The sequence below is a fragment of the Dermatophagoides farinae genome, chromosome 6 (assembly GCF_024713945.1).
Source record: "Dermatophagoides farinae isolate YC_2012a chromosome 6, ASM2471394v1, whole genome shotgun sequence".
Lineage (NCBI taxonomy): Eukaryota > Metazoa > Arthropoda > Arachnida > Sarcoptiformes > Pyroglyphidae > Dermatophagoides > Dermatophagoides farinae.
Window position 1 is genome coordinate 1,746,514 of NC_134682.1, and position 26,325 is coordinate 1,772,838.

The 26,325-nt window shown below is 30.1% G+C and overlaps 11 protein-coding genes across 13 annotated transcripts; 3 read left to right on the forward strand and 8 right to left on the reverse strand.

Annotated features, from left to right (window-relative positions):
• The first annotated feature begins 404 nt into the window (after positions 1-404).
• On the forward strand, positions 405-3,935 carry LOC124493454 (VPS35 endosomal protein-sorting factor-like). Its single transcript, XM_047056532.2, is given in 6 exon segments — positions 405-499; positions 559-1,603; positions 1,659-1,964; positions 1,966-3,309; positions 3,382-3,537; positions 3,614-3,935. Coding segments are annotated over 6 exon segments (2,916 nt in total). The 5' UTR covers positions 405-491; the 3' UTR covers positions 3,671-3,935.
• wmd (serine-threonine kinase receptor-associated protein wmd) lies at positions 3,572-4,990 on the reverse strand. The gene is made up of 4 exons (XM_047056533.2): positions 4,738-4,990; positions 4,389-4,679; positions 3,945-4,322; positions 3,572-3,871 (listed from the first exon to the last, which is right to left on the reverse strand). Exons 1-4 carry the CDS (start codon positions 4,880-4,882, stop codon positions 3,708-3,710), a joined length of 978 nt encoding a protein of 325 aa, XP_046912489.1. The 5' UTR covers positions 4,883-4,990; the 3' UTR covers positions 3,572-3,707.
• A 39-nt stretch (positions 4,991-5,029) lies between these two features.
• On the reverse strand, positions 5,030-6,305 carry LOC124493341 (apoptosis regulator BAX-like). 2 transcript variants are annotated; one of them, XM_047056410.2, is made up of 4 exons: positions 6,090-6,305; positions 5,808-5,959; positions 5,392-5,731; positions 5,030-5,334 (listed from the first exon to the last, which is right to left on the reverse strand). In XM_047056410.2, exons 2-4 carry the CDS (start codon positions 5,957-5,959, stop codon positions 5,227-5,229), a joined length of 600 nt encoding a protein of 199 aa, XP_046912366.1. In that variant the 5' UTR covers positions 6,090-6,305; the 3' UTR covers positions 5,030-5,226. The 2 variants fall into 2 exon arrangements, with proteins under 2 accessions (XP_046912366.1, XP_075588334.1); XM_075732219.1 differs by having other exon boundaries at positions 5,808-6,305.
• Positions 6,306-6,494: 189 nt separating this feature from the next.
• On the reverse strand, positions 6,495-9,529 carry Naa35 (N-alpha-acetyltransferase 35). The gene is made up of 5 exons (XM_047057440.2): positions 9,110-9,529; positions 7,457-9,016; positions 6,968-7,383; positions 6,812-6,886; positions 6,495-6,731 (listed from the first exon to the last, which is right to left on the reverse strand). The coding sequence occupies exons 1-5, from the start codon at positions 9,180-9,182 to the stop codon at positions 6,627-6,629; spliced, it is 2,229 nt and encodes a 742-aa protein (XP_046913396.2). The 5' UTR covers positions 9,183-9,529; the 3' UTR covers positions 6,495-6,626.
• A 143-nt stretch (positions 9,530-9,672) lies between these two features.
• Positions 9,673-11,700, forward strand: LOC124494319 (THO complex subunit 4-like). Its single transcript, XM_047057488.2, has 6 exons — positions 9,673-10,052; positions 10,123-10,219; positions 10,330-10,491; positions 11,018-11,222; positions 11,296-11,359; positions 11,427-11,700. Exons 1-6 carry the CDS (start codon positions 9,825-9,827, stop codon positions 11,430-11,432), a joined length of 762 nt encoding a protein of 253 aa, XP_046913444.2. The 5' UTR covers positions 9,673-9,824; the 3' UTR covers positions 11,433-11,700.
• On the reverse strand, positions 11,672-12,682 carry LOC124493327 (uncharacterized). 2 transcript variants are annotated; one of them, XM_075732072.1, is made up of 3 exons: positions 12,310-12,682; positions 11,868-12,249; positions 11,672-11,781 (listed from the first exon to the last, which is right to left on the reverse strand). In XM_075732072.1, exons 1-3 carry the CDS (start codon positions 12,550-12,552, stop codon positions 11,732-11,734), a joined length of 675 nt encoding a protein of 224 aa, XP_075588187.1. In that variant the 5' UTR covers positions 12,553-12,682; the 3' UTR covers positions 11,672-11,731. The 2 variants fall into 2 exon arrangements, with proteins under 2 accessions (XP_075588187.1, XP_046912351.2); XM_047056395.2 differs by having other exon boundaries at positions 11,672-12,249.
• Positions 12,683-12,750: 68 nt separating this feature from the next.
• Positions 12,751-13,186, reverse strand: LOC124493612 (helix-loop-helix protein 6). The gene has a single exon (XM_047056708.2). It carries the CDS (start codon positions 13,184-13,186, stop codon positions 12,821-12,823), a length of 366 nt encoding a protein of 121 aa, XP_046912664.1. The 3' UTR covers positions 12,751-12,820.
• Positions 13,187-13,906: 720 nt separating this feature from the next.
• LOC124494015 (protein inscuteable homolog) lies at positions 13,907-17,398 on the reverse strand. The gene is made up of 4 exons (XM_075732074.1): positions 17,031-17,398; positions 15,611-15,787; positions 15,041-15,535; positions 13,907-14,971 (listed from the first exon to the last, which is right to left on the reverse strand). Exons 2-4 carry the CDS (start codon positions 15,728-15,730, stop codon positions 13,907-13,909), a joined length of 1,680 nt encoding a protein of 559 aa, XP_075588189.1. The 5' UTR covers positions 15,731-15,787; positions 17,031-17,398.
• Positions 17,399-19,552: 2,154 nt separating this feature from the next.
• On the forward strand, positions 19,553-22,278 carry fj (four-jointed box kinase). Its single transcript, XM_047056709.2, has one exon. The coding sequence runs from the start codon at positions 19,651-19,653 to the stop codon at positions 20,518-20,520; it is 870 nt and encodes a 289-aa protein (XP_046912665.2). The 5' UTR covers positions 19,553-19,650; the 3' UTR covers positions 20,521-22,278.
• NitFhit (ntrilase and fragile histidine triad fusion protein NitFhit) lies at positions 20,602-22,132 on the reverse strand. The gene has a single exon (XM_047057150.2). It carries the CDS (start codon positions 22,130-22,132, stop codon positions 20,669-20,671), a length of 1,464 nt encoding a protein of 487 aa, XP_046913106.2. The 3' UTR covers positions 20,602-20,668.
• A 77-nt stretch (positions 22,279-22,355) lies between the features above and the next one.
• LOC124494011 (uncharacterized) lies at positions 22,356-26,256 on the reverse strand. The gene is made up of 3 exons (XM_047057145.2): positions 23,595-26,256; positions 22,967-23,525; positions 22,356-22,891 (listed from the first exon to the last, which is right to left on the reverse strand). Exons 1-3 carry the CDS (start codon positions 26,036-26,038, stop codon positions 22,772-22,774), a joined length of 3,123 nt encoding a protein of 1,040 aa, XP_046913101.2. The 5' UTR covers positions 26,039-26,256; the 3' UTR covers positions 22,356-22,771.
• Positions 26,257-26,325: the final 69 nt, after the last annotated feature.

The following is a 26,325-nucleotide window of genomic DNA, read 5'->3' on the forward strand; positions in this document are numbered from 1 at the left end:
CACATTTTTTTTTTTGATAATGATTAAGCGATTGAAATTTTAAAATTACGCAAACAACAATTCCATATTGTAAACCAATCACAATATATATATAAAAAAATACAACAATTATAAAAAATTTATATTATCAAAATGAAAAATCTCTTTCATCATTCTTTTCATTGAAAACAAAGCAAAAAACAAAACAAAAAAAACAAACGAAAAAAAATTAATTGTTAAAAATTTAACGATAAAAAAAATTGTAAAACCTGATCTATAATCGATTTGGAACAAAAAAAAACGAAAATTTTTGAAATTATTTCCATAAAAAAAAGAAAATAAACCAAAAAAAAAAAAAAAATTTCAATCGAATCAATTTGAATTTCTATTTTCACTTTTTTTGCTGTGTGTGTGTGTGTGTCGGTTACAATAGGATTTTCGGTGGGATTTGTTTTTATTTTAAATTTTGGTTTTTGGATTTTTTTCTCCATCTTTACAAATTTATCACAATTATGAATTCGTAAGTATTCTGTGAGAATTAGACCGAAAAATTGATTATGTTTTAAATTTTGAAATTAGCTATTTAATATCAAAGAACAAGATTACTGTGGCAAAGCCATGTAAATTTTCATTAGTTCGTGATCATCCATTGTCTGTGATGTTGTTAGATTCAGAAATAGATTCATCATTGATCAATGGCCAAAATGGTGATAAAAAACCATTGGGAAAAACAAATTCCATTGAAACAAAATTGGTGACAACCACCTGGAATGGTTTGGATCCATTATCGGCAGCCATTTCTTCCTCTGCTGAAGATGAAAACTCAATCGTTAATGAAGATGAAAGTGTTTTAAAATTTGGCAAAGAAAAAAATGTCTATATTGGAAGTGATTTTAATCATTGGCAATCGTTTCGAACGAAAATTCTCAATAAATTCAATACAGCTGATAAATTAACAATCAGGTCTTCATTTCAATTTGATAAGGGAACGCTGTCAACGCCAAATGTTTCACAAAAAGTTCGTACTCGTTTAGAACAATTAGATGAAATGGAAGAAGGTTCTATTAATGAAATGCATGATCTTAGCCAACAAGAATATATCAAACGTATTGAAGAAATGAATGTTGCCATTAAGAATGCCTGGGAAAGTGACCAACGTGTAAAAGCATTGAAGATTGTCATCCAATGTACGAAACAATTATCATCGATAAATGTCATGCATTTTTATCCAAGTAAATTTGTTCTAATCACTGACATATTGGATAATTTCGGTGAACTTGTATATGATAGAATTGAAAAGAAAATTCATAACCAAATCGAAGATGCTAAAGAAACCTGTCTGAATTGGTTTTACAAGATTTCTAGCATTCGAGAATTGTTGCCTCGTTTCTATATTGAATGTTCAGTGTTACAAATCTATAGTTTTTTGATTACACGAGAAAATCAACGAGAAGAATATGAACGAATTCTATTACGTTTGACTCGAATGACACGTGGTATTGGTGATCCATTGGTGTCAATCTATTGTCGAGTATATCTATGTCGTATTGTCATTAAATTATTTCCAGAATCAAAGAAAATTTTCCTACAAAACATCTACGACATTATTGATAATGTTGATCAGGTATCGTTTTTTTTTGTAATTATCGATTTCCTTGTCTAAATATTTACATTTTCAGTTGACATGTCATTATGTACGTGATAGTTTGATGGCCCAAAATATTGAATATCCACTTTATTATAGCTTATTTCATCCGGCCATGGATTGGATTTTCAATTGTCTATTCTATAAAGGTTCTAATTATGATAATATTCTAAAATATTTTCGTAACAAAATCGAATTCTTCAAGAATACTAGTTGTTCAGCATTTGTCCTCAGTTCGATGATTATGAGCTTTCCACCAAGTTTCATCGCTCAAAACCTTGCCAATCTGGTCACTTTGATTAAAAACATCTACCACAATAATCAAATCGAAGATCAAGCGATCAAAAGGCTGTGATTATCCAAAATATTTGCTTGTCAAAAACATTGGTGAATCATTGGTTCATGAAGATGATTTTATTGAAAAATATTCTGTCGATAAAAATTTACTATTCGTTGATCTTTGGACGTTGTGCCGCAATGTTGAACAACCTAGAAAGGAATTCTTGAGTTGTTTAGAAACTTGGTCAGAAATTATTGCCAAATATAGTTCCGTAGAACACATTAATAAATTATTAGGCGAAATCATACAGAATATAACGGCCAATAATCGTGAACCATATGATAACGTACAACAATTGTTACAGATATTACAGAAAATCATCATGAACGGCAGCAAACGAATTGGTTATGAGCAATTTTTCTCGATGAATAATCTGTTACCATTTTTGGATTTATTCAAAAAAGAAGCAATTAAAATTGATGCCTATAAATTGATTGTTTCATCTTATAACAAAAATTGTTCAGTCATCGATGATTCTCGTATGAATGATGCACCAGATCCGGTTATTCTGAATGCAATGACATATCTTTGTAAATTAATTCACGATTCAATCGATTCATTGACATTGGAAGATGAAAAACGTCAGATTTCAACATTAATCATTGGATTTATTCGCCGTGTTTCATATAAACAACAACAGGATCTTGAAGCTCGTTTAAATTTTTATATTGAATCTCGAGCTAATTTTTCGAATCTTGACCCGGTTCTTAGTTTTATCGTTCATCAGGTCAATACTTTAGCTATGGATGCGTATCGTTTTGTAAACGGAAGACATACGAAGAAAACAATTTCATTTGTAAATGCCTGTATGGCTTTTTCTTATATAACCATTCCATCAATGTATGATATCTTTCTTCGTTTACAGCTTTATCTTTCCAGTTCACATGTAGCATTAGTGAATGGATGTCTACCACAAACTGATGCATTCATTAAATTTACCATTACATTGATTCGACAACTTCCACCTTATTCGGAAAGTTTTGATGGCAAACTATATTCAAATGATGAATTTTTACATTCATATTCATCACAACTTTTATCAACATTGATTGTTGTTCCAGATAATCCTGAACTTGGTATACTATATCTTTTTAAAGGTTTATATAATGTACTCAAAGAATTTCGATTCGAATCAAATTCCAATTATAAACTATTAATATGGATGAATATGGCTAAATATTTAGCCACCTGTATACAGGACAATTATCCATATCATGTTGATCGACTAGATTCGAATGATAGTCTCTATGCACAGGATGAAGAATTTATTAAAGAAGTGGAAACATATTTTGATATCATCTTTCAAGAATCATTGGATATGTTTAAAAAATTTCAACATGATTTTGTAAGTTTTTTTTACGATTTATTTGAGAAAGAAAGAAAAAAATTTATTCATTCTTTTTTTTACATGTATTAGAGTGTCAAACAGCAATGTAATATTGCATTGGATTTTATCAATTTGATCATTAATTTTGGTAACATTCAAAAAATGAGTCATGTCATCAATCAGCTTTGGAAGTGGACATGTAAAACATTGGCCAAACATAATTTCCATTGTTTCGATCACAAAATGGTAATTATTACAGATTGTGGAAAGAATTTTTGGATTTTTTTTGTTTGTTTTCATTTATTGTTGTTTTTTTTCGTAGAAATCAATCTACAATTATCTTGGAAAGACAGTCGATATTCAATTGAAAATGAATTAATCTTTTTTCGGTTTTATTTCTGTCCTCTCATCAATTTTTATTCCGTTTCATTACTATCAACATATTTCCATAATCCATAGGTTTTTCCAATGGTATTTTGCCATAATCGAAGTGTACCATCTTCACTACCACTAGCATATAATTCACCATCCGGTGAATATCGTAAACAATGTACGGCACCAAAGTGTCCAGAAAATGAATCTGTGATTTATAATTTATATATAAAATAAATGATTTTGAATAATAAACAAAAAAAAAAGATAAAATCAATTACCAATTTGTTCACAGCGTTCATAATCACATTTGTAGATAAGAAAATCCTGACCACCACAAACGAATACATTTTTATCTGGATGTAATGACGATGTTTCAATCACTGTAGGTGCTTGAAATTTTTTAATCTGAATCATTCTGGACAGATCAAAGAAAATGACATTTTGATCATAACAAATGGATAAGATTGATTTATCATCAGTCACTTCGATTCCATTTGGTTTTTCATCAAATGTCAATTTAAAATATTCTTGATTCGAACGTTTATCCCAAAAACGAACAGTTTTATCATCGGAACAACTGACAAATTTTGTGCCTTCAACATTAGAGAATACTGCTTGTCGTATGTTATCATCATGACCAAAAAAATTTTCTGGATCTTTAACACAGATAATGGATAAATTTTGTTTAGTAATGTAATTCGAATAAATATAGAAAATCTTACCAGAATTAATATTGTTCAAATCGAACAATCGAATGATTTTATCATTACTCGATGTGAGCAATTGATTATCATCTTTGCTAAAATCCACACTTTTGACAATATGTTTATGTGGTAATGAAAAAAGTTCATCACCTTGTGTTGTATTCCAGATTTTGGCAGTAAAATCAGCAGAACCGGTAGCAGCTAATGATGCATCACTATTTAAAACGACTCCCCACACAGCACCTTTATGTCCTTCGAATGTACCAATCCAATCACCTGTATCGCCTTTTCTAAGCATCGGTTGACCATCTAAATTTTCAAATGATAATCAAAAGTTAGATTGTATTTTTAAAAAATGATCACCAACCTTTGGAAGCTGAAATCAAATAGAAACCATTCTCAGTTATTGTGCTAAAATGTAGATATACAATTGGTCTCGTATGGCCATTACAAGTAAGTGGGACTTGTTTCAATGATGAATCATTGTTTGAATTGATGGAAAAAATATCCATTATTAGCCAATAATCGGAAATATTTTAATTAAAAAAAAATTATTATGATTCAATTTAAATCAAAATGATCAATCAATCGAACAATCAAAATTTGTACACACGTTTTTTTGTTTGATATTTTATGAGAAAAATTCACAATGTACGTACAAAAATAATTGAATTTTATTTGAATTTAAAATTATGCAAAAAAATTTTATATTTATAAAAAAAATACGAAATATGGCATTATGTTATTTTGTTTATGAAATTTTTTTTTAAAAATGGAAAGACCATAGCAATTGGTATATGAAGATCAATGTGAAATGATAAAAAAAAATTTTTTGTTTGAAGATCCGATATTATTGTCAATAATTGAATATTTTCTTGTACATGAACATTACAATGGCAGCACTACCAAGCCAATAGAATACTGTTTGACTGAATGCCGGAACATAGGTTCCAAGAACAACTTTCTAAAATGAAAAGAAAATAGATAAAAATATTAATCAATTTTTTAAAAAAATTCTTACCCATCCACCATGATTGGCCACCCAACTGCAAACACGATCAAGAATATAGTTTAGAAACCAATTGAATAAACGTTTAAGATTAGCCACACGATTCGTATATGCACGAACAACAACATCTGAACAGAAAAAGAATAAAACAACAATTCTTTCACGAGTAATACCATTGGCGAATAATTCTTCCAAAAATTGTCGAAAATCTTCATAATTAACATGATCAATGTCTACCTGTTGAGCTCTTTCCAAAACACGATTACGTTCAGAACTTCTTGCAAATTCTTCCGATATTGCTTTGAGATCGCGTCCAATTTGTTTCAATGAGAAATTATTAAGCTGAAAATTTCTGTTGAATGTAAAAAAAAAAGAATTTTTAAAAATTGAAAACCATTGTCGGAAAAAAAATGGACAAACTATCATACAAAAATTCTAGCTCTGGATTCGTTTCTATTGCCGTTTCATCAACAGCACCACTATGAAGCAATTGTTCACGTGTTAATTCGGAGAATAAACATCTTGTATATTGTTTTATCTCTTCTTCATTATCATCATCGAAATAGGCAACCGTAGGCATCTTGAAACATGGAAATTGAGATCGAATTGTAAAAAAAAAATTATAACTTTGTAGCAGAACAAAAAAAAAATTCAAGGTAAATGATTATAATCGTTATAACGGTTATGTGCGTTTCAAATTATGAATATACCACTATTTAATGGTGTCTATGAATGAAAATGATTGTTTTTTTTGTTGTTTCCTATTTTTTTTTTCATTCAATGGCTTTGAAAATCAATTGATTTGTATGACTATATTTAAAAATGGAATAATGAATTGTGAAAGATGAGAGATCCAAATTATACATGTACATTAACCACTTAATAAACACACACACACACAGACAAACAGTGAGAGAGAATCTTAAAGTTTTTTTTTTTGGCTCGACATTTGACCAAAACAAAAACAAACTCGAACAACAACAACAACATTATTGAATTCACCCTCCTTATGAAGGCGTGTCATAGTTGCATAGGTCAACGTTTTATATTCGTTTTTTTTCATCACAATCAAGGTGATGATGATGATGACTATAGTTCAAATTTCAAGATCAAAATTTTTAAAAGAGAAAAAAATTTTTTTTTTATTCATTTAAGAAATTTTGGATTATATTATTATCACAGTGTATGTTTATTAATTTTTCTGTATCATAATAAAATATTGATGATTGTTTATATTATTATGATAATTAATTCTCATTTTTTGTCACCATTGTCGTCGTGGTCGTGGTCGTTGTTCCAAAACGTATGGTGGGAAAATAGACTGTATCGATAAAATTAAATTCAACACAACCCTATAGTGGATTTGTAACAAAAAAAAATTGATTGATTGATTGATTTTTTCTCTTCACATATAAAGAAATTCATCACTTACCTTTTCATTGTGACCAGAAAGAAAAAGTTTTAGTACAATATTATTTGTTTTAGCAACTTTTATATAGGATTGCACCTTTGGAAATTAAAATAGAGAGAAAAAAAATTAATTAACTTTTAATCAATCAATCAATCAATCTCAAAATTTATATATTACCTCATCTTGAAATGTCAAATCATTTTGTTGTAATGATTCAAAATGTTTTCTAGCTTGTTCAAATAGCTGACAAGCTTCCGTATATAATAATCTTGTCGATGATTTAGATCTAACAAATGAATCAAAACATTCACTATAATTTAAATATGATTGTAATGTTCCTTCCAATTGTAATAGTGGTGAAAATCGATGTTTATAACGAATCTCTTCACTATTTAAACTTTGTTTTAATGGTTTAATTTTTTCATCAATCATAAATGCCATCATTAATCGATTCATTGCAGCTGCCATTTGATTCATACCCTTATAATATGTGATAAATATTTCATGTATATTAAAACGATTACGTATGATTTTTGATTTATTCTTTTTACGGCTATTCTTGCTATTCACCGTTGTCGAATTATTTGTTGAATCTGATTTTTAAATATGGAAACAAAAACAGAATTAGTATTTAATTGATTTAGTGTTTAGACATTGACAACTTACTTAGAAATAATTCATGTTCCATATAATTTTCTAAGGCACGTTTAACAATCAATGAAATATAATCCCAAATATGATCCAATTCAAAATAAATATAACCAAATTCATGTATTGAATATAATTCCAATTCGAATCCAGTCAATAAATATTGTGATATGAAATAAAATTTATAAAACATTATCCACACTTGAAGATGATCACAAAATTTTCTATAAATTAAAATCTGTTCCAATACGGCACATTGTTCACCAATATAGACAACATCTTTGAATATCATTTCTAATTTTCCACGTTGACTTGCACGATTATGGCCATAGATTTGTAGAATTTTTTTAAAAAATCTTGAACAAAAATCAAAAAATGATTCAACATTTTCTTTTGTATCTGTATCCAATGTAATTTTGCCACATAGAATCGGTGGCTTAATAAAACGTTTACATGATTCTTTCACTATTTGAATGAATTCACGTTCACCAAAAACATGATCATCTTGTGGTAGATAAAATAATTGCAACAATGAACGTGATACAACACATGATGGTGTCTGTTGACTATATGTATTGAAAAATTTTAAAACATCTATAAATTTTTCAATTTCTTGTACTTTTAGTAGTTTTCGGATTCGTTGTAATAATTCTCGTAAAAATTGTATAGTTTCTTTGCGACTTTTAATCTTTGTATAACGTGGAAATGATGGTGCCAACAAACGTTGATTGATTAATGGTTCGAAACCAATTATGGTGGGATAATCAGGCTTATTATTATTGATCTGTGATGATGATGATTGTTCAACATTCGTGATTGTTGTGATATTGTTCGGTTGGATACCATAATCAATAGTGGCCAACCAATGAACAAGCAAATCTTCTGAAAGATCAAGATTTTCATTCAATTGTGAAAGAAATTCACCAAGTGATAAAGCATTTTGTTGATATAAATATTTTTTGAATGCATAAAAACAAAGGAAAAAATATTTGGTAAATTTAATCCTTATCAATAGTGCTTCCATTTTTTTTCGTCGATCATGATTAGTGTTAGTAGAACAATTATTTTCGGATTCATTACAGATTTCCGTACGAATTTCATCTTCATTCACTTTGAGCATTGGTAAAATTTTTGAAATATTCACATTACTGGCCAAATCAAATCCATAGTTTTTAGGTTGAAAATCTTCCTCTTCATAAACAGCAGCACGACTGATAAAATTACTGATCATATCCACAATCTTTAACATTGTTATACAAAATGTTTTCAATGTTTTATCACAAATTAGCTGTGGATTATGTAGAAAAACATTGATAAACACTGTTTGTGCTAATGAATGTCCATTCATCCAGGTGACCAAACAACTATATGTATCATCAATAATTCCAATCAATTCTTCAGTAGTGAATGAATCAATTTTGATTAGATTTTCTTTTATCATATCTTCAAATTTGTAATTTTTTTTATTCTTTTGGCCTACCATTCCGGCATCCATTTTTGGATCCATCAATTCTATGGCGGCCATTGCATCGTAAAGGCTAAACATCACATCATGGACTAGTTCACCAAGTTTTAATTCTATTCATTTAATAATTATAACAAGAGAAAAACAAAATAATATGATGATAATGATAATAATAAAGTTATATGATGAAAATTGAAAATTCATACTTTCAGTAGCATTCTTAAAATCTTCGGTTATATCAATCCAATTGTATGTGTTGATTTTTTTTAACGAATCCATTATGCCGTTCTTGTTATACCTGAGATGAATAATCTCTCTTGCATACACACACACACACACACACACACAATCACTCCGAACAATATTCTTTTTGAAACTTGAATTATTTCGTAATTATGAATCACACCACATTGAACCGCAAATATTTTTATATGATCCTTATGAAATAAAAATTAGTAAAAAAAACCAATCGACAGAATCGGATATAGAATTTTCTTGTTACAGGAAACAATGGAATAAATCAATAAAATAAATATATGAAAATTCTATCAATAAACGTGTTGATGATGATGAAAATGATCATGCCATGCACCAAACAAAATTTATTAATTCGCCCTGATCATCGTGAACAGAATAATGAAACATTGTTTATGAACGGTATATATGATTTTAGAATCGCAACCACTACTTCATTGTGTTGGTGAACTGTGTGTGTAAAAGAGAGTGGTAGTGGTGAGCCTTTATAAATCGGTTGAGCCATTTTTATTTCGCTCATTGTCTTGATTTGTGTGTTATTTTTTTTTATTGTGTTGAATTAGGGCAACGATCACGCTGTTTATCATTTCAGATTTGATTACTGAATTTTTTTCCATTTCAATTTAGAAAATTTTCCTTTCATTTTCAATAATTCAATCTATAATCATGTCCGAAAGAATTGATATGTCATTGGATGACATCATTAAACGTGATCGTATTTCAACTGGACGTCGTGGACGTGGTGGTGCCAAAGGTGGACGAGGTGCTCGAGCTTCTGGTATCCGTGGTGGTGGTGGTGGTCGTAAATCGGGTAATATCCGAAAAATTGGTGCCAAAGCTCGTCAAATGAAAGCTGGTGGAGGTGGCGGTTTGAAACGAACCAAAATGACGATCGTATGAATGAAAAAATTTCAAATTGGGTTATTTATATTACTAAAAATTCTATTGTTTTCTCTCACAATAGGCACGAAAATTGCCAGATAAATGGCAACATGATAAATTTGTTGCAGAAATTAAATCAGCAACATTGATGATATCCAATCTCGATTATGGTGTATCAGGTATCCATTGGATTTAATCGTTTTTTCCTTTATATTATTTTCTTGAAGAAAATGAAAGATATTTTTGCTTAAACATGATCTAATTTTAAATATCATCTTCAACCTTAAAGACCAAGATATTCGTGAATTGTTTTCGGAATTTGGCCAACTCAAAAAGGCAGCCGTACATTATGATTCATCTGGACGATCACTTGGAAAAGCTGAAGTTATATTCTTCAAGATAAACGATTCAATTCGTGCCATGAAGAAATACAATGGAGTACCACTCGACGGTAAATTTGCGTTCCTTCTTGATGTTGATATCATTTGATATTGAATATGGATATGAATGAAAAATTGATGATGCGCTGTTATTGTCACTGCAATAATCTGCGAAACATATATGAGTCCAAACTGTTGTCCGGCACAGTTCCCTAACAATTTGGGCATTGAGACCCATATTAATGACCTTTATATGTTAATGGTATCTTTACGAAAGATAATTTTTTTAATTTTCGATTAATTTGACGATGGATCGATTGATGATCCTGATTTGAATATATTTTTACCTGATAATGTTGGCGATGGCGTCTCAACGCGCTGAATTCGCGATTAAGATGATGATAATGATGAATTTACCTTGACAAACTAAACGGACTGCAGCAGCAGTATTGCTACATTCTGTGACTTGTTAAAAAGTCAGCCTTCATCATTCAATCAATTCAGCCACAGAACATATCCATGATGAAACATCCATCCGAATTATTCGTTTAACCAAAGTCCTGTGTATATCTACATCTATCTATATTATTAATATAGGACGCCCAATGCAAATTCAACCAGTGGTAACGACGACGGCCAAAACAAATATCGCATCTCGTATCGGTAATCCCGATGTATTTAAAAAGAATATTGCCTCTGGTGGTGGTAATAATGCTCGTGGAATTGGTCGTGGTGGTCCGGTGCGAACTGTTGGTCGTCGTGGCCGAGGCGGTCGAATTGGACAACGTGCTGGAACCCAACGGTAATTATTTTTATTGAATTTTTTTTTTGAAACATTTTCCTAATTTTTTGTTTCATTCATTCATTTTTAATAGTGGACAGAGGAAGGTTCCAACTGCCGCCGAATTGGATGCTGACTTGGATGCTTATGCAAATAAAGTATGTAGTTTTTATTTGAATCCATCATGATAAATAAAAACTAATGGCTACAATTTAATTTGTCTAGGTCTAATCATAATTTTCAAGAATTTTGAATTCAATTTTACTGTTCATGATATGATTAAATAATCAATCAATGTCATAATTGTCTTTATATAACTAAATATTCAATGATAAAATCGTAATTCTATCCATCAATTTTCATCTTTAATCACAAATTACATACATACAACTGTTATAACGATAAAAAATTGTTCCCATTATTTAAAATATGTCATTTGATTAAATAATTTTGTCTATTTAGTAAAAAAAAAAAAAAATCCATTCATTTACTTTATTCATTAAAATGTTCAATTTTTTTTTTGCATTTCATTACAAATTACAAACTATCTTTTGATCATCAATGTTGCTTGTATAATGATGTAACAGAAAATTGATAATAAAAAATCTTTATAAAATTGGCCAAATGTAAATCGATTGTTTAAAATACGATTTTGGCTATTACCATTGTGACTATAATAACTATTATTATTATTATTATTATTCATTAACCAACCAATAACAAAATGTATCGATTCGAATGTGAAAAATAATGTTGTAAAATTGATACTATAATATGAACCGATACAGGAAATCACAAATAATAATAATGTTACATTCATTAGATACATTAATGGCCAAATGAATATCATTGATAGCATTGAATTTTGTTGCCGCTGAAATTGTTGCGATTGCTGTAATGTTTTATAATGTATTGGTGATGATATTAATGATACTTTTCGTGGAAATGATTCGTCCCGTGGTGGTAATGTACCACAACTATGTGGTTGACTTTGAAATGAATCGGTTGATGATGATGTGGACTCTGAATGATTCAATGGAGAATTATGCTATAATATAAAATATTATGATTATTAGGATTGAAATTATTTTCGAATAAACACTTATACCTGACGAGATGATGATAAATAATCAGACCGATGAGCATCAAATGTATTTGGTGATGATGAGGGCAAATCTCGTGAAATATTGGAATCACGATTTGTTGTTGTTGTTGATGATGATGATGATGATGAGGTTTGTGATTGACTGGATTGGACACCAAAAATACGATTCATTCGATCTTCAGAATTTGTCAGAATTTTTGCACGTCTTAACCTCGCTCGTTTCTCAGCTTGTGACGAGGAATCCATGATTGGTTCAATTCAATTATTAAATCAATCAATGATTTAGATCTGAAAAGCTTTTTTATTTTTAATTTTAATGAAATAGAAATATTAAAAACAAAAAACATGAATGCCGTTGGTACACAACTACTGCTTTAGAAATGTTCATTATTTGATCAGCAGAGTATTTAATGCAGTAGTAGTAGTTCATAATAATCGATATAATCGATGTTTAGTGATGAAGGCCGTAATTTGAATTAATTTTTTTTTGTTCATTGTTCGCTTCCTTCTTAGATCATGATTCTAAAAGATTTTCAAGATGTTTAATATACGAAATTGCTAAACGAAGAGTTTCAACTTTAGATAATCGTTTATCACGTTGATCCGGTAACAATGGTAAATGATTACGTAGACGTTCGAATCCATCATTAACATTACGAACTCTGGTTCTTTCACGTTCATTACGGCGTTTAATGAATGTAGTTGAATCAAAATAATTATGATTACCACCACCATATAAATTCGGTAATGGTATTCGACATTTCGGACTAAATGGATCTTCTTTTTCTTCATATTCATCATCATCATAACCATCATTATCGTTGGCATTTCCAATATTATTATTATTATCACATTCCAAATTAATGGTCATCATTGTCATAATATTATTATTATCAGACAGTTGTTGTTGTTGTTGGTATTGATCCATATTCAAAATGTCGATGTCCATCATCATTGACCGAAACGATTCGATTGATTGAATTGAAAGAATGATCTATACATTTTATTTCAATATTTTTTTTTTGTCGTCGTCGATGGTTGATGAACACTATCTTTATTATCATCATCATAATGAACATCATTTTTTGTTCTGTAAAGCAACAACAACATCAACAACAACAACAACAACGACGAAAACAGAAAAAAAGACATGCATCATTAACACCGATACGGATGTTTCCTACTAACAACATTACAATAGCAATGAACGCGTGCAATATATTTGGTTAATCGACAATCGTTTTTTTTTGTAGAATTTTTATTGAATATGGCACCTGTATTTAAAGCAAACAATTTGATGAAATAGACAACCAGAAACATAAAAAGAGAAAGAGAGGCCATCTCATCTAGTTATTCAAATCGTATCAAATTCCAATCGGGTAATCCAACACATTCGTTTGTTTTTTTTCTTCTAAATAATTAATGAAATGATGATGATGATGATGATGACATTCATTGGAGTAAAGCAAAGAAAAAAATGATCATTAAATTTTTATTTTGAATACAATTTTAACAAGAAAGAAAGAAAGAAGAAGAAAAAAATTACAACATTGAATTTAATGTAAAAATTATTAACAATGGATGGATGAATTGAATTGAATCAAACTAATGATTCATTTTTTATCGAATATTGTATGAATGTATCCTGTAATTTTGAATCAATTAAATCGCATGCATTCAATTCTTTGAATGCTAAACGGCCAATCGATTGTGCGATTCGTTTCAATGCAGCTATTGATGCTAATAACACTGTGTCGCTGTAATTTCGTTCTTTTGGTTCTTTACATAGTTGTATTAAACGTGAAACACCATTTAATTTGTAGATAATTTTTGCCGTACTTTTATGTGTACCCAATCTTGCTAATGCTACGGCAATTTTTTGCTGTATCCTTTCCACCGATAACATTTTTGTTCGTTCCATTCCATCGATTGCGTTCACAGTCAATAATGTTTGTATTAGAAATATTAGGCCACCACTACTTACAACCAGTAATTGATGTTTTTGAGACATATTTGCCAACAATGTTATTATCTGATCTTTTAATAATGGTTGATCACTTGATTCGAATCGTTGTCTTGCTGAATTCAGCACAATGGTTAATGTATCATATTTGATTAAAGAATCAGTGTTCATAAATGATACATTGGCAATGGCAGCACAAGCCATCAAAAATATCTGATCATTAATGGCTGTTTTCAATATATCCGTCAAACCATTTACCAATTCGTTTATCAATGATTTACTATTCAAACTTCCCATCTCATCCATATTGATTATTTTATCCTTATTATTATCAATAAAAACTGTGGTAACTTGAACAAGAAATCCAACGATTTCTCTTTGAACCATTTCTTCAGTTTCACTTAAAATCATTGAAATCAAACATTTATTGCCAATAAATTCACGTAAAATTTGTCGTACAGCATCACGATTAGCCGATAAATAGGTTAGAACACGTAATGCGGCTGCTTTAATCTGATATGATTCACTCAAAGAAACGTTACAATAATTTTGTACAATATCCAGAAGATAATTGATAATTTTTTGATTTTCAATAAACAATCGACACATGTATGGATCCTTTTGGGTTAGTTGCCATAATGCCAACAGTGACCATTTTAAACAAAGACGACTAGTTTTTTTATTCAATGATGATACAAGAATCTAGAAGAAAAATAAATGAATCGAATTATTAAACTGAGATAAAATTAAATTTTCACTATTTAAACTTACCAATGATTCTTTTTTAATAGTCACATCGACCAATTCACCGAAACTTTCTTTCAATTTACGAACATTAGCTTCAATTTGTGCATTATTAACATTTTGTTTCCATAAAAAATTTTTCATAAATCTTATTGTTTGTTCACAAATAACAATTACATCGATGGATAATTGTTTGTTGGCCACATAATCACATCCTTTACGTTTACAAATTTCAATTAATGATTGTATTTTTCGAAATGTATCATGAAATTTTTCCTCAAGATAACAAAGACCATCACAATAAACGGGTAATGAATCGATCAGTGAATCTAATTCATCAATAATAATGGTCGAATTATGACGTATCTGTTGGATGGAAACCTGTGCATTTCGAATGGATAATGCTTCAAATGATTCTGGTGTTGTGGCCACCGATTTTGCTTGCAATGCACTAAGACTTTCAACTTCAGTTAATGATTGTAATTCATTAAGCCATACTTGTACAGGTGATTCAAAACAAGCCTGAAAAAAATAAACAATCAAACAAATCAATGAAAAATTGAAAAAGAATGGAGAAAAAAACAAAAAAAAACTTACAAATTCAAAACCAGGACTTGCGCAGATACCGAAACGTTTTTGACTACGATTCGTATTGAAACCGGAAAAATATCGTTGACTCATTGCCATAATGGGTGATAATTTTTCGTAGATGACCATAATTTAATATATATAGTTGAAATTCGAAGGCAAACAAAAAAAGAAAATTCCGTCCGTCTAATTCGAAAGTCAAAATCCAAATGAAAAAATCCAACGGTCATGATGAGATCAACAGATTTTACTACCAGATTCAACAAACTACCAGATCCTAAATTGGTCCAAATATAGCAGCTGTCATTTTTTTTGTGTGTGTTGTGTTTGTGTCGGGTGGTAATTTTTATTCGACAATGACGCGAGCCAGACACGCGTCAAAACACATTTCGTATCAAACACGCGTTCAATTCAATGGCTCTTTGTTTGAAAGTACTAAATATTAAAAAAAAATTTATTCCCAAAAGCATCTGCTGCTGTTTGTTTCTCTTTTCGGTTTTCCGTTAAAAGTCCCAGAAAAACAACAATTTTTATATTTTTGTAATGGAAAAGACCACGTGCCTATCGACAAACAACCAATGACCCTCAGAAAGTTTGATTCGATTGATTTTGTTCGGTCGTTGGCTGTTATTATAATCGTTAACTGTTGGTTATTCTCCACAGTTTGTATGACAGATGTTCATCTGAAAAAAAATGCCTAATGAATGAATGAACGAACACAACAAAAACGATGAACGAACGATAAAGCCAGCCAACCGCCGTCAATGAAATGTTGTTGAAGCCAACCACCAACCAACCACTATTTTGCCTTCAGTCTAACCATCCGGGTCAAACACAGAGTTACACACAAACATATGGCCCCTTTTTGACCTTCAACCCTAACCCTATACACTGTATGTTGATGAAAATTTTCAAATTTGAATTAGCAAAACAAAAAAAAAATATGCAAGAAGATTCGTAAATGATGAAATTCTATCTTGTTGGAGAAATTTTTTCATCATCATTTAATTAATTGGAAAATTCAATCCCTGTCCAGTGTTTTTTTTTTGTGTGTGTGTGACATATACAAAAAAAAAAAACATTTAAGAACCTAATTTAAGATCGTTTTTTGATGTTGTCGATGATGATGATACTTTTTTCTTGTTTAATACTTGTTGATTAATTTTTTTTTTGTTTCTCATATAAATTTTATTTCAATTCGATAGAAAATGATTATTATTAAATCCAAAGAAAACTTTTTTTTTAAAAAACTTAAACTTCATCATCATAGATAGAAAAAGATCATCAACAAGAGCCATTAATCTCAGGTGTAAAAAATACTGATCATCATCATCATCAAAATCAACATTTGGTGTGCATAAAAAAAGGATATAAAGAAGAAGTAACTAAAAAAAAAAAAACGACCAAGGAGGAGTCTCAGACATATTACCTGATGTTACCATGGTTGATCGAAAAAAATGATGATGATGATGATGATTCGAATGTTTTTTTTTCGTTCACTTCTTCTTCATTCTTTGTCGTTGTTGTTGAACATTTATTTTATTATTTATTTTAGATTCATCTTTTTGAAGTTATTATTCGTATATACCACATTTTTCCGTTTTTTTTTTTGTTCAAATCATACATATATGAAGGTAAAATAAACGAATGAATATTTTTGTTTTTTTTTTCACCGCCGCTATTGCTGCCGTAACTAACCGCCATCGTCGATTAATTATTATTAATCTTGACACTATGATCATCATCATCTCATCCGACCATAACGATTATGATGATGGTGATGGTGATGATGATGAAACAGACAAAACGACACGTTCACTATATATTCACTGATTGGTATATTGTAAAGAAGAAGTATGAGAAGAAGAAAAAGTAGGAGAAGAAATGATGAATAAAATAAATAAATTCAGACATTTTTCAATCCAACCAATTTTTTTGTATATATACGATCAACGAACCAGAGAAAAAAAAGAATCAATCTGTTGCTGTGTGTGTGTGTTTGTTTGTTTGCTACTGCTGCTGCTGTTGTTGTTTAAAAAATTTCTCGTTTTTTCTCTTTCTCGAAAACATTTCATCTTTTCGTTTATCCATCTATTATCTGGATATGTTTCTGTCAATGTTGATGATGACGATATCTAAATTGAATTTTTAATTTTTTTTTAAATGAACAGCTATAATGTTATTAAATAGAAATGAAAGGAGTGAATCGAGAAAAAAAAAATAAACACCTGAATACAAATAGCTAATAATCATTGGTGGTCGATTCGAATTTTTTTTTTTCGTTATACGAAATAAATTGAATTGTCCCAGGACACATGACCAAAAAAAAAAATGAATGATCGCAGTGAGAATAAGAAGCCAAATGTCAACCATTTTCTATTGACCTTGCAAATGATGGTCTCCAAAATATATAAAACCCTTTTGTTGGGCTATTTGACGAATGTGAATGAACACAAAAAAAAATCGTTTCACATATGACCCCCATCCACATTCATGTGTATTGAAAATCAAAATAAAATTGAAATGAAAAGAGAAAAAAAAATTTGTTTAGTATAAAATGGTCACCAAACCAATTTTTATTCAACATTCCGATAGGCCAAAAAAATAAAAAATAAAAAATCCAACCAAACGAAAGGTGTTCAATGGTTGTTGTTTTTTTTTGTTGTTGAATAACCTTAAACCAAAAACTTGAAAGCCAAACTGAAATGAACCGCGCAGCAAAAGGTATTATGATGATGGCAATAGATCAAAGTCAAAATGAATAAAAAAATCTACCTGCGCGTTTCGAAAACATAATATGCAAAAAAAAGAAGAAAAAGACGAATTAAAAATCAAAAGAACGATGGGAAAACCAACTGTGGTGATAGTGAATGAGAAAAAAAAAACCAGAGAACGAAAAATCATCAACAACGTCGTTAGTAGACGTTTGACGATGATCATCTCAGCTGCAAAAATGAATCGATCTCGCGTTTTTTGAATTTGAAAAGAAACTTTTTTTTCCCAATTTTTTTTTCATTCAATATCAAATCAAATTGGTAAGGGAAAATCAATGAATAAAGACGGACTGGCTTTAATTCCCAAACAAAACAAAACAAAACAAAAAAATAAGCGCAAGTGTTAGGTTTTTTCTTTATAACACTGTGTCTGTGTGTGTGTGGTGTTCGGACGATCATGATCATCATACTCTCGTTCTCTCTCTTTCTTGGTCTTACACTAACCAATGTAAACAGCATTACGAAATTACGAAAATAACCAACAACAACAGCAACAACAACAACAAGATTTGTCCATACAAACGACAAACAAATATATTTTGAGAATAAATCTTCTGTCAGGTGGAAAAAAAAGACGAATATGAACGAAGAAAAATAAAAAAAAAATTTGTTCAGATCAATGAAAAGAATGAAAAGCAAGAGATATAGATGGCTAGAATAGATAGTGATAGTTATAGTAGTATAAATTGAATGAATGAATCGAAAATAACCAAAACCCATATATGCATGTATAATATACACACACACAGAGCCGAATGGAAAAAAGGTGCTAACTTTTTTTTTGGCAATTGGTCATTTTGATTATTTGAATCGTCGAATGAAGAACTGAACGAACTGAAGACTGATTTTGGTGTTTTTTTTTTAGAAAATTTTCATTCATAATAATGATATATGTGTGAATCATTAAAAGAAAATAATGATGAAATTATTATTATTCAAGTTTTGTTGATTGAAATTTTCATTTTTTTTTTTTTTTGAAAAATTTTTTTTTTATTGATCACAATGATGATGATCGAACGTATTAATTTGAAAAATTCTGTGATAATTACATCATCATCAATGTTTTTATTATTGTTTCAATTGTTATTGCTAATTGTTGTTGTTGTTGATTCGACAAACATCGTCATTTCATCATTGATTGAAGATCGTGTTTTTTGGACATCACACATTGATCGTTCTATTGATCCACTGAAAAGCTATGACAATGAAATTGATCAATGGATTGATCGGCTATCTGAATCTCGATTCATTCAAATTGAATATGGTTGTGGTCGGATGCAAAATCGAATGTTAATCACTGATAGTGGTGAAAAAATCTGTGCACGTTATCGTCGTAATAATGAACAAATTTTAGGTGAATATTATTCATTTTTATTGGCACGTATTCTACAAATTTCGAATGTAATACCAACAACTTTGATCACATTCAATGACAATGATGATAATAATCAATCAAAAGTGAATTTTAATCGTTGGAAATCAGTAGCAAAAATTCTACATGATCAAGCACGATGGGAGACAAATAAAACAATTGTATTGACTAAATATTTAGTTGATCTAAAACCAACATTAATTCCATTACAATTTCGTTCAAAACCAAAACGTTTATATCCAGTTCCGGAAGATTTGAATTTAACATCTAATCAACAAATTCATGAACTAGTCCAATGGTCTGATTTGATTATATTGGATTATTTGACTGGTAATACTGATCGTATGATCAACAATATGATCAATGAAAATTGGAATCCACAAATGATGGAGAATCCTGTTCATAATTTATTGCAACAAAATTTCAATGATCATAAACTTGTATTCATTGATAATGAATCTGGCCTATTTCATGGATATCGATTGTTAAAACGATATGAACATCTACATCGATCATTACTCGATGGTCTTTGTGTGTTTCGACGTCAAACGATATTGAATTTGGAGAAAATTTCAACAATGAAACCGAATCAATTTGCTAAATTATTACAAAATTATTTTGATCGTTTTGCCATTGAACCGATTAAAAATTCTAACCATTTGATGCCTGTTAAAAATTTCAACATACTTCGACAACGAATACGACAGATATTGAAACAGGTCGATATTTGTCGACAAAAATTTTCTTTATGGTCTCATCATCACTCATTATAATTATATATATAGTCCAAATTCTTATTGTTATATTGAATCATTATAGTTTGTAAAATTAAAAAAAAACATTTTTTAATTGAATTTTGTTTGTTTGTTTGTTTTTATTGTAGAAACAATTGTCATAACAATAATTTTAATTTCATTTCATTTAGAAATAACTTCGCAAAACTTTACATTGTTGATTCATTTCATCGTTGGTCAATAAACGTAGATTGAATGGATTATCCAATTCATCATGTTGTTCAAGTTGTTGATAAATTTTATCAACATTGCCACCGAAATCAGTTTTTTTCCGTGGAAGTATATGTACGTGTAAATGTTCAATCGATTGTCCGGCATCTTTTCCATCCTGAATGGCTATCGTTGATGCTTCTGCCTGATAAATGGTTTCGATTGCTTTCTGTACTTTCTGTACCAATTGAAACAAATCAAATATTTCATCATTGTTAAGCTCGGATAATCGTTTTGTGACTGGTCGTAATGGTGATACAAGAACATGTCCCGGTAACACTGGCCGATGATTGATGAAACCAACCGAATAAAATGTCTTGGCAAATATCTGATGTGTTTTGACGATTGCATTTTCACCAAATTTAAAATCTTCAGCACCTAGACTGGGTTGCTTTGAATTTGTTGTCAAATCAATTGGTTCAGCATAAGCCGGACGAATATAGCCATATAGTTCGGGTTTTCTATCAGTCCAAACGGGTAATCGTTGACGAACTTCTTTCAGATAATCGAAATCGATTTCAGCTAGAGCATAACCTGGTTTTTCATCGTTAATTTCGGCCAAAATCTTACCCCAAGGATCGACGATCATGGCATGGCCATACGATTTTCGTTTTTCATTATGGGCTCCAACTTGAGCCGCAGCAACAACATAACATTGAGTTTCAATTGCACGAGATCTGAGCAATATTTCCCAATGTGCCTTACCAGTTGGTACTGTAAACGAAGATGGATAGCTAAGAATATCGGCTCCAGCTTTAGCCAAAGAAATGGCAAATTCGGGAAAACGGACATCGTAACAGATACCCATGCCAAGTCGACCACAAGGTGTTACCGGTGGTTTTATAACTTCAGTTCCTGGTCGAGAAAATTCCGATTCAACAAGTCTAGTACCTGGAATATCCAAATTGAATAGATGAATTTTTCGATATATCGAAACAATTTGACCATCTTTATCAAGAATGATATGAGCATTGAACAAACGTTTGTCTTCGGATTCTGGACCTTTTTCGTGTAGACCTCCTAATGATAACCACATATTCAAATTTTTGGCCAATTCCTGATATCGTTGCACAGTCGGTCCATTAATCGGTTCACCATTTTCCATTGTAAGTTTTTTACTTGGACAAACCATATCGAAACATTCAGGTAGAAAAGCCATCCGTGCACCTTCATCTTTAGCGGATTTGATTAATTTTTCTGCAATCTGAAAATTATCATCCTTATTCTGTTTTGATGTCAATTGGATGACAGCAATTTTGGTTTTGTTGGCGGTTTCCATACTGAAATGATTTCTGATTATCGATACAGATGATAATCGAAGAATTTTTTGATTGAATCTAGATGATAATTGACTAAGACAACCACCAAGAATTACAAACATAATTTATGACAACACCAATAATCATAGAAATGATCAATATAATACATAGAAAAAAAGAACGTTCTACAATATAATATTTATTTATCATAACGATATCATCATAATTTATCGTGACAAATTTTTTTTGTTCCTTGTATCAAGAAAAAGAACAAATTTTTTTCCAAATGAATAGAAAAATATTGTTTACAATTTTTTTCCATTCAGTCATGGAATCTATGAACAGTTTGATTAATTAATTGATTAATTTTATTATTTCATTTAATAATAAAATTTGATAATCGATTCGATGATCAATACAAGATAATATGAATGAATAAGTGGATATTTTTTCAAAAAAAAAAAATTAAAATTAAAATGAAAATTTAATGTCGAAAATATAATGATGATAAAATACAAACAATGGTGTATAATGTGAATATATGAAACTTGATTGATAATTGTATGTGTGTGTTTTCATTGATTAAAATTGTTATATATGGATAATTCAAACAAAGAAAGGAATAAATATTTTTTTGAGAACAAAAAGACTGCGACCAAAAAAAAAAACAAATGTCATGTATGTGTGTTTGTGTTTGTGTGATAGAATATAATGAAATTAATGATGAAAAAAAAACTGAATAGATGAATCTTCAAAACATTCTAATCGACTATACTATTACGGTATGAATTTTGCATGGATGCAAAACATTCTTCATCGAATAATTGTCCTGCTTTTTTCAAGTCTACTTGATATTTTTTGCTGATTGCTTTGATTATAGCCTATTTTGAGATTTAAAAAGAAACGGAATGATTATTAATCAAAAAAAAAAGAATTTAAGAAAAATAATACATTACCTCAGGTATCCAAACAGAATAAATATATCGTCCAATCATTTCATCAGATTTATCTTGTTTATTTTTGTTTAAACAATCTTCATATAATTTTGATAGATGAATAAATAGTTCATATTGTTGATCTTCATCTTTTATAGGTCCAAAATGATGTTGTCCCTCTTCACCAGTAACATTGGTTTCAATTTGTTCATGTTGTTGTTTTTCGAAAAATTTTTTATGTCGACTATTCTGTACCTTACCTTGATGGATCGATCGTAAAAATGAATCAACTGAGCCATCTTTGATAAATTGATATATAAGGGTACCATCAATCGAAATCGATGTATTCTTATTGATACCACTACTTGTTTGTGAAGTTTCATTAGGTTTAGCCATTGAATTTATCATCGTATTTGATTCAAAGAAAAATTCCATCGGATTTATCTCATCTTCCAATGCTCGTTTTCGAAGATATTGTTCAACTTTTTGTACGGTACGAGATTCGTTTGGATGATTTTTAAGAAATTTATTCACCACTGAACGATCATGCGATACAACCGATTTGGTTGTCATTTTAAAACTGTGAATCAATTCCAAAAATAACAGACATTAGAATGACCATTAATAATGTAATATTAATATCACAAACCTAGTATTTTTTCCACTATAATCTATAGCTCTTAATACCAATTTTCGATCATTCATCGATATATCGATAATTAATGCTGGCCATAAACCGGATCTTCTTTTCACTTCTACCCAAACAATATCTTTGATGGAAAAGCCGTCAAGTTTTTTCACTTCTTCATCTTCCTCATCCTCTTCATCTTCTTCTTCTTCTTCTTCAACATTTTCCTCTTCCTGTTCGGTTTCACCATTGTTGACATTTTTTACATCATCTGATTGGTCATGATTCATAGAAGTATGATCATTTTCATCGATTGGATCAATTCCATTGTGGTCATTATTTTCAATTTTTTCTTCTAATTTATTCTTTTCATTAATATCATCAATTTCAGGTGCTTTACGTTTTCTCAATAATCTACCACTACCACCATTTTGACTTGATGATGATGCAGATGGTTTGATTGATTCCTCGTTGTTATTTTTTATTGTTGATGTAGAATTTTGAACAGTTTTAGATGGCGATAAAATAGAATGTTTCGGATGTGATCGAAAATTTGCACACCAATTCTTATGTGATTGAAATGCAGCGACAATTTGTGTTTTATAATCACAAATATCGCAAGCCAATGCATTTGAAAGTGGTTCATCACGACATTCCGGTTGCATTCGAATAGATATTTTCAAATGTTTTTCTCCAATTTGATAATCACAATAATCTTGGCTTGAACGACGATCTTTTCGTTTAAAATTGACAACATTTTTCGGAACCTCGGTGATCGGAGCACGTGGAGTAGTGGGTATAGATTTTGTTGATTTATTGTCTTGAATCGATTTTTGAGTGTCATCAATGGGGGGAACATCAACATCTTTAGAAAGATTATTAACCGGTGATGGTAGATTACGATAAGAGACCCTTTTCTTTGGTTGTTGTAATGGCGTTGATGATGATTGATCCTGTTGTTGTTTTTGTTTTTGATTTGTCGATCGTAAATCATTGTGTGGTCTCATAGATCTGGTTTGTGTTTTCATAGGCTCTTGATTATCATCGTTTGTAACACTATCTTTATTTGCATTTTGTTGAAAATCAATCGATCCGCTTTTTATTGCGGCCTTATTAGTAAAATTGACCGATATTATGCCTTTACCATCATTATTCATTGTAATTTTAACCTTATCCGATATTTTATTATTAATGATATTTTTATTAACAATTTCACCGCCAATTTTGCTTGATGTTTGAATTTGATTCAATTTAGCTGTTGATGGTAGTGTTGGAAGCTCTTTGGTTTTTATTGTCCGTGGATACCACATTTTTGACGATCCATTATCATCCGGATTATCACTAGAAATCTCGATTGTTGTGGTTAATTTAGTTTCCTCTGTAGTTTTTGTCTGTTCTTTATTTTCCGGTATGTTCAACCAGACAATATTTGATCTGCTATATGTTTTTAAGGATTTAGACAATTGATTCGTCTGATTAAATGTAGTATGTCTCAATAAACTTTCATTTGTCAGCTTTTTTGATTTATTCACTGAAATAGTTGCTTTTTTATTTATTTGAGGTTCCGATTTTAAAATTGTAGCCGTTTTTGTCGGCGATGGAGATAATGCCAACGTATGTGCTGAAATTTTATTATTGTCAATACTTTTGAGATCTTTATCATTGTTTACAATTATTGTTGCTTTCGAAGAAGATTCTGGCATTTTTTCACCTTCTACATTTTCAATTTTGTCTCCGATTAATATTGATTCGGTTGTAGCTTTTGTTGGCGTCAAAATGGATTCATTTTCGATTTTTGTTTCAATATTTTCCTTTACTGTCGTTGATTTTGAAACTTCTTCGACAATTGATTTAACTTCCGGCACTACTACACTTGTAGTAGGAACAACATCTTGTTTTGGGACATTATCAATCGGAAATTGATTTTGATCAATAACAACAATTGCTTCACTGTGGCTATTTGAAGGCAATTCTGTAAAAGTTGGATCAATAGCTACATTTAACGTATTAATCGTTTCTAATTGATGAACATTGTCATTTGCAGCAATCAATAATTCAGCGGTACTGTTCTCAATGGGAACATTTGATCTTTGTACAATTATTTGAGTTTTTTCACCTCTTTCATTTTGAAATGTTGCAATTATTTGTCCATCATCACTTTCCATATATTCACCAGTAAATGTTAATGTTTCACCATAATCCAACATGAGTGCCGGTGGAATCTCTATTGTATTCGAAATGGTTGCAATTTCAGCAGAATCTTTTACCTGAATTGATGTTGGATCTGTAACTGCTGTATCAATAATTATATGTTCATTAGTTTCTGATTCTGGTTGTGATGCCGATGATGGTAATAGATCCATTACAATTGATTCAGTATCATTTATCGAATTTGTTGCCACCAATATCGTTGATGTTGATGTGGTTGGCTGTGTTGTTGATTCAAATTCGATTGGAACTTCCATGATGATAATTGATGTTAATTTGTCGCTTGTGATTATTCAATTGATTGGGATAAATTGATTTCATTCATTCAAATCGTTATTTGAAAGAAGAACAATAATTAAAGCGGTAAAATAAAATTTATTAACCAAATGTATATTTCGCTCGTTATATATATGTTCTTTCAATTCAATGAGTGAGTGAGCGCCATATTCGTTTATTTTGTATGTAAATGTGATACATGCAGTGTGTTTATATCTTTTGTGTCACTAATTTTAATAATAGCGGCCCATCATTTTTTTGTTCATAC

What these genes read in the sequence shown, in the direction of transcription:
- wmd (XM_047056533.2), bottom strand. Translation starts at nt 4,882, where the DNA reads ATGGATATTTTTTCCATCAATTCAAACAATGATTCATCATTGAAACAA. An exon ending in TTTGATTTCAGCTTCCAAAG is followed by an intron (nt 4,680 to 4,737) that starts GTTGGTGATCAT and finishes TTGAAAATTTAG; the next exon opens with ATGGTCAACCGATGCTTAGA. An exon ending in TTTGAACAATATTAATTCTG is followed by an intron (nt 4,323 to 4,388) that starts GTAAGATTTTCT and finishes TCTGTGTTAAAG; the next exon opens with ATCCAGAAAATTTTTTTGGT.
- LOC124493341 (XM_047056410.2), bottom strand. Translation starts at nt 5,959, where the DNA reads ATGCCTACGGTTGCCTATTTCGATGATGATAATGAAGAAGAGATAAAA. An exon ending in AATCCAGAGCTAGAATTTTT is followed by an intron (nt 5,732 to 5,807) that starts GTATGATAGTTT and finishes TACATTCAACAG; the next exon opens with AAATTTTCAGCTTAATAATT. An exon ending in TGGCCAATCATGGTGGATGG is followed by an intron (nt 5,335 to 5,391) that starts GTAAGAATTTTT and finishes TTTTCATTTTAG; the next exon opens with AAAGTTGTTCTTGGAACCTA.
- Naa35 (XM_047057440.2), bottom strand. Translation starts at nt 9,182, where the DNA reads ATGGATTCGTTAAAAAAAATCAACACATACAATTGGATTGATATAACC. An exon ending in TTTTAAGAATGCTACTGAAA is followed by an intron (nt 9,017 to 9,109) that starts GTATGAATTTTC and finishes TTAAATGAATAG; the next exon opens with AATTAAAACTTGGTGAACTA. An exon ending in GGAACATGAATTATTTCTAA is followed by an intron (nt 7,384 to 7,456) that starts GTAAGTTGTCAA and finishes TTTAAAAATCAG; the next exon opens with ATTCAACAAATAATTCGACA.
- LOC124494319 (XM_047057488.2), top strand. Translation starts at nt 9,825, where the DNA reads ATGTCCGAAAGAATTGATATGTCATTGGATGACATCATTAAACGTGAT. An exon ending in TCTCGATTATGGTGTATCAG is followed by an intron (nt 10,220 to 10,329) that starts GTATCCATTGGA and finishes TCAACCTTAAAG; the next exon opens with ACCAAGATATTCGTGAATTG. An exon ending in CAATGGAGTACCACTCGACG is followed by an intron (nt 10,492 to 11,017) that starts GTAAATTTGCGT and finishes TTATTAATATAG; the next exon opens with GACGCCCAATGCAAATTCAA.
- LOC124493327 (XM_047056395.2), bottom strand. Translation starts at nt 12,552, where the DNA reads ATGGATTCCTCGTCACAAGCTGAGAAACGAGCGAGGTTAAGACGTGCA. An exon ending in ATTTATCATCATCTCGTCAG is followed by an intron (nt 12,250 to 12,309) that starts GTATAAGTGTTT and finishes TTTATATTATAG; the next exon opens with CATAATTCTCCATTGAATCA.
- LOC124493612 (XM_047056708.2), bottom strand. Translation starts at nt 13,186, where the DNA reads ATGACAATGATGACCATTAATTTGGAATGTGATAATAATAATAATATT.
- LOC124494015 (XM_075732074.1), bottom strand. Translation starts at nt 15,730, where the DNA reads ATGGTCATCTACGAAAAATTATCACCCATTATGGCAATGAGTCAACGA. An exon ending in CAAGTCCTGGTTTTGAATTT is followed by an intron (nt 15,536 to 15,610) that starts GTAAGTTTTTTT and finishes TATTTTTTTCAG; the next exon opens with GCTTGTTTTGAATCACCTGT. An exon ending in CTATTAAAAAAGAATCATTG is followed by an intron (nt 14,972 to 15,040) that starts GTAAGTTTAAAT and finishes TTTTTCTTCTAG; the next exon opens with ATTCTTGTATCATCATTGAA.
- fj (XM_047056709.2), top strand. Translation starts at nt 19,651, where the DNA reads ATGCAAAATCGAATGTTAATCACTGATAGTGGTGAAAAAATCTGTGCA.
- NitFhit (XM_047057150.2), bottom strand. Translation starts at nt 22,132, where the DNA reads ATGTTTGTAATTCTTGGTGGTTGTCTTAGTCAATTATCATCTAGATTC.
- LOC124494011 (XM_047057145.2), bottom strand. Translation starts at nt 26,038, where the DNA reads ATGGAAGTTCCAATCGAATTTGAATCAACAACACAGCCAACCACATCA. An exon ending in TATAGTGGAAAAAATACTAG is followed by an intron (nt 23,526 to 23,594) that starts GTTTGTGATATT and finishes ATTGATTCACAG; the next exon opens with TTTTAAAATGACAACCAAAT. An exon ending in ATTCTGTTTGGATACCTGAG is followed by an intron (nt 22,892 to 22,966) that starts GTAATGTATTAT and finishes ATCTCAAAATAG; the next exon opens with GCTATAATCAAAGCAATCAG.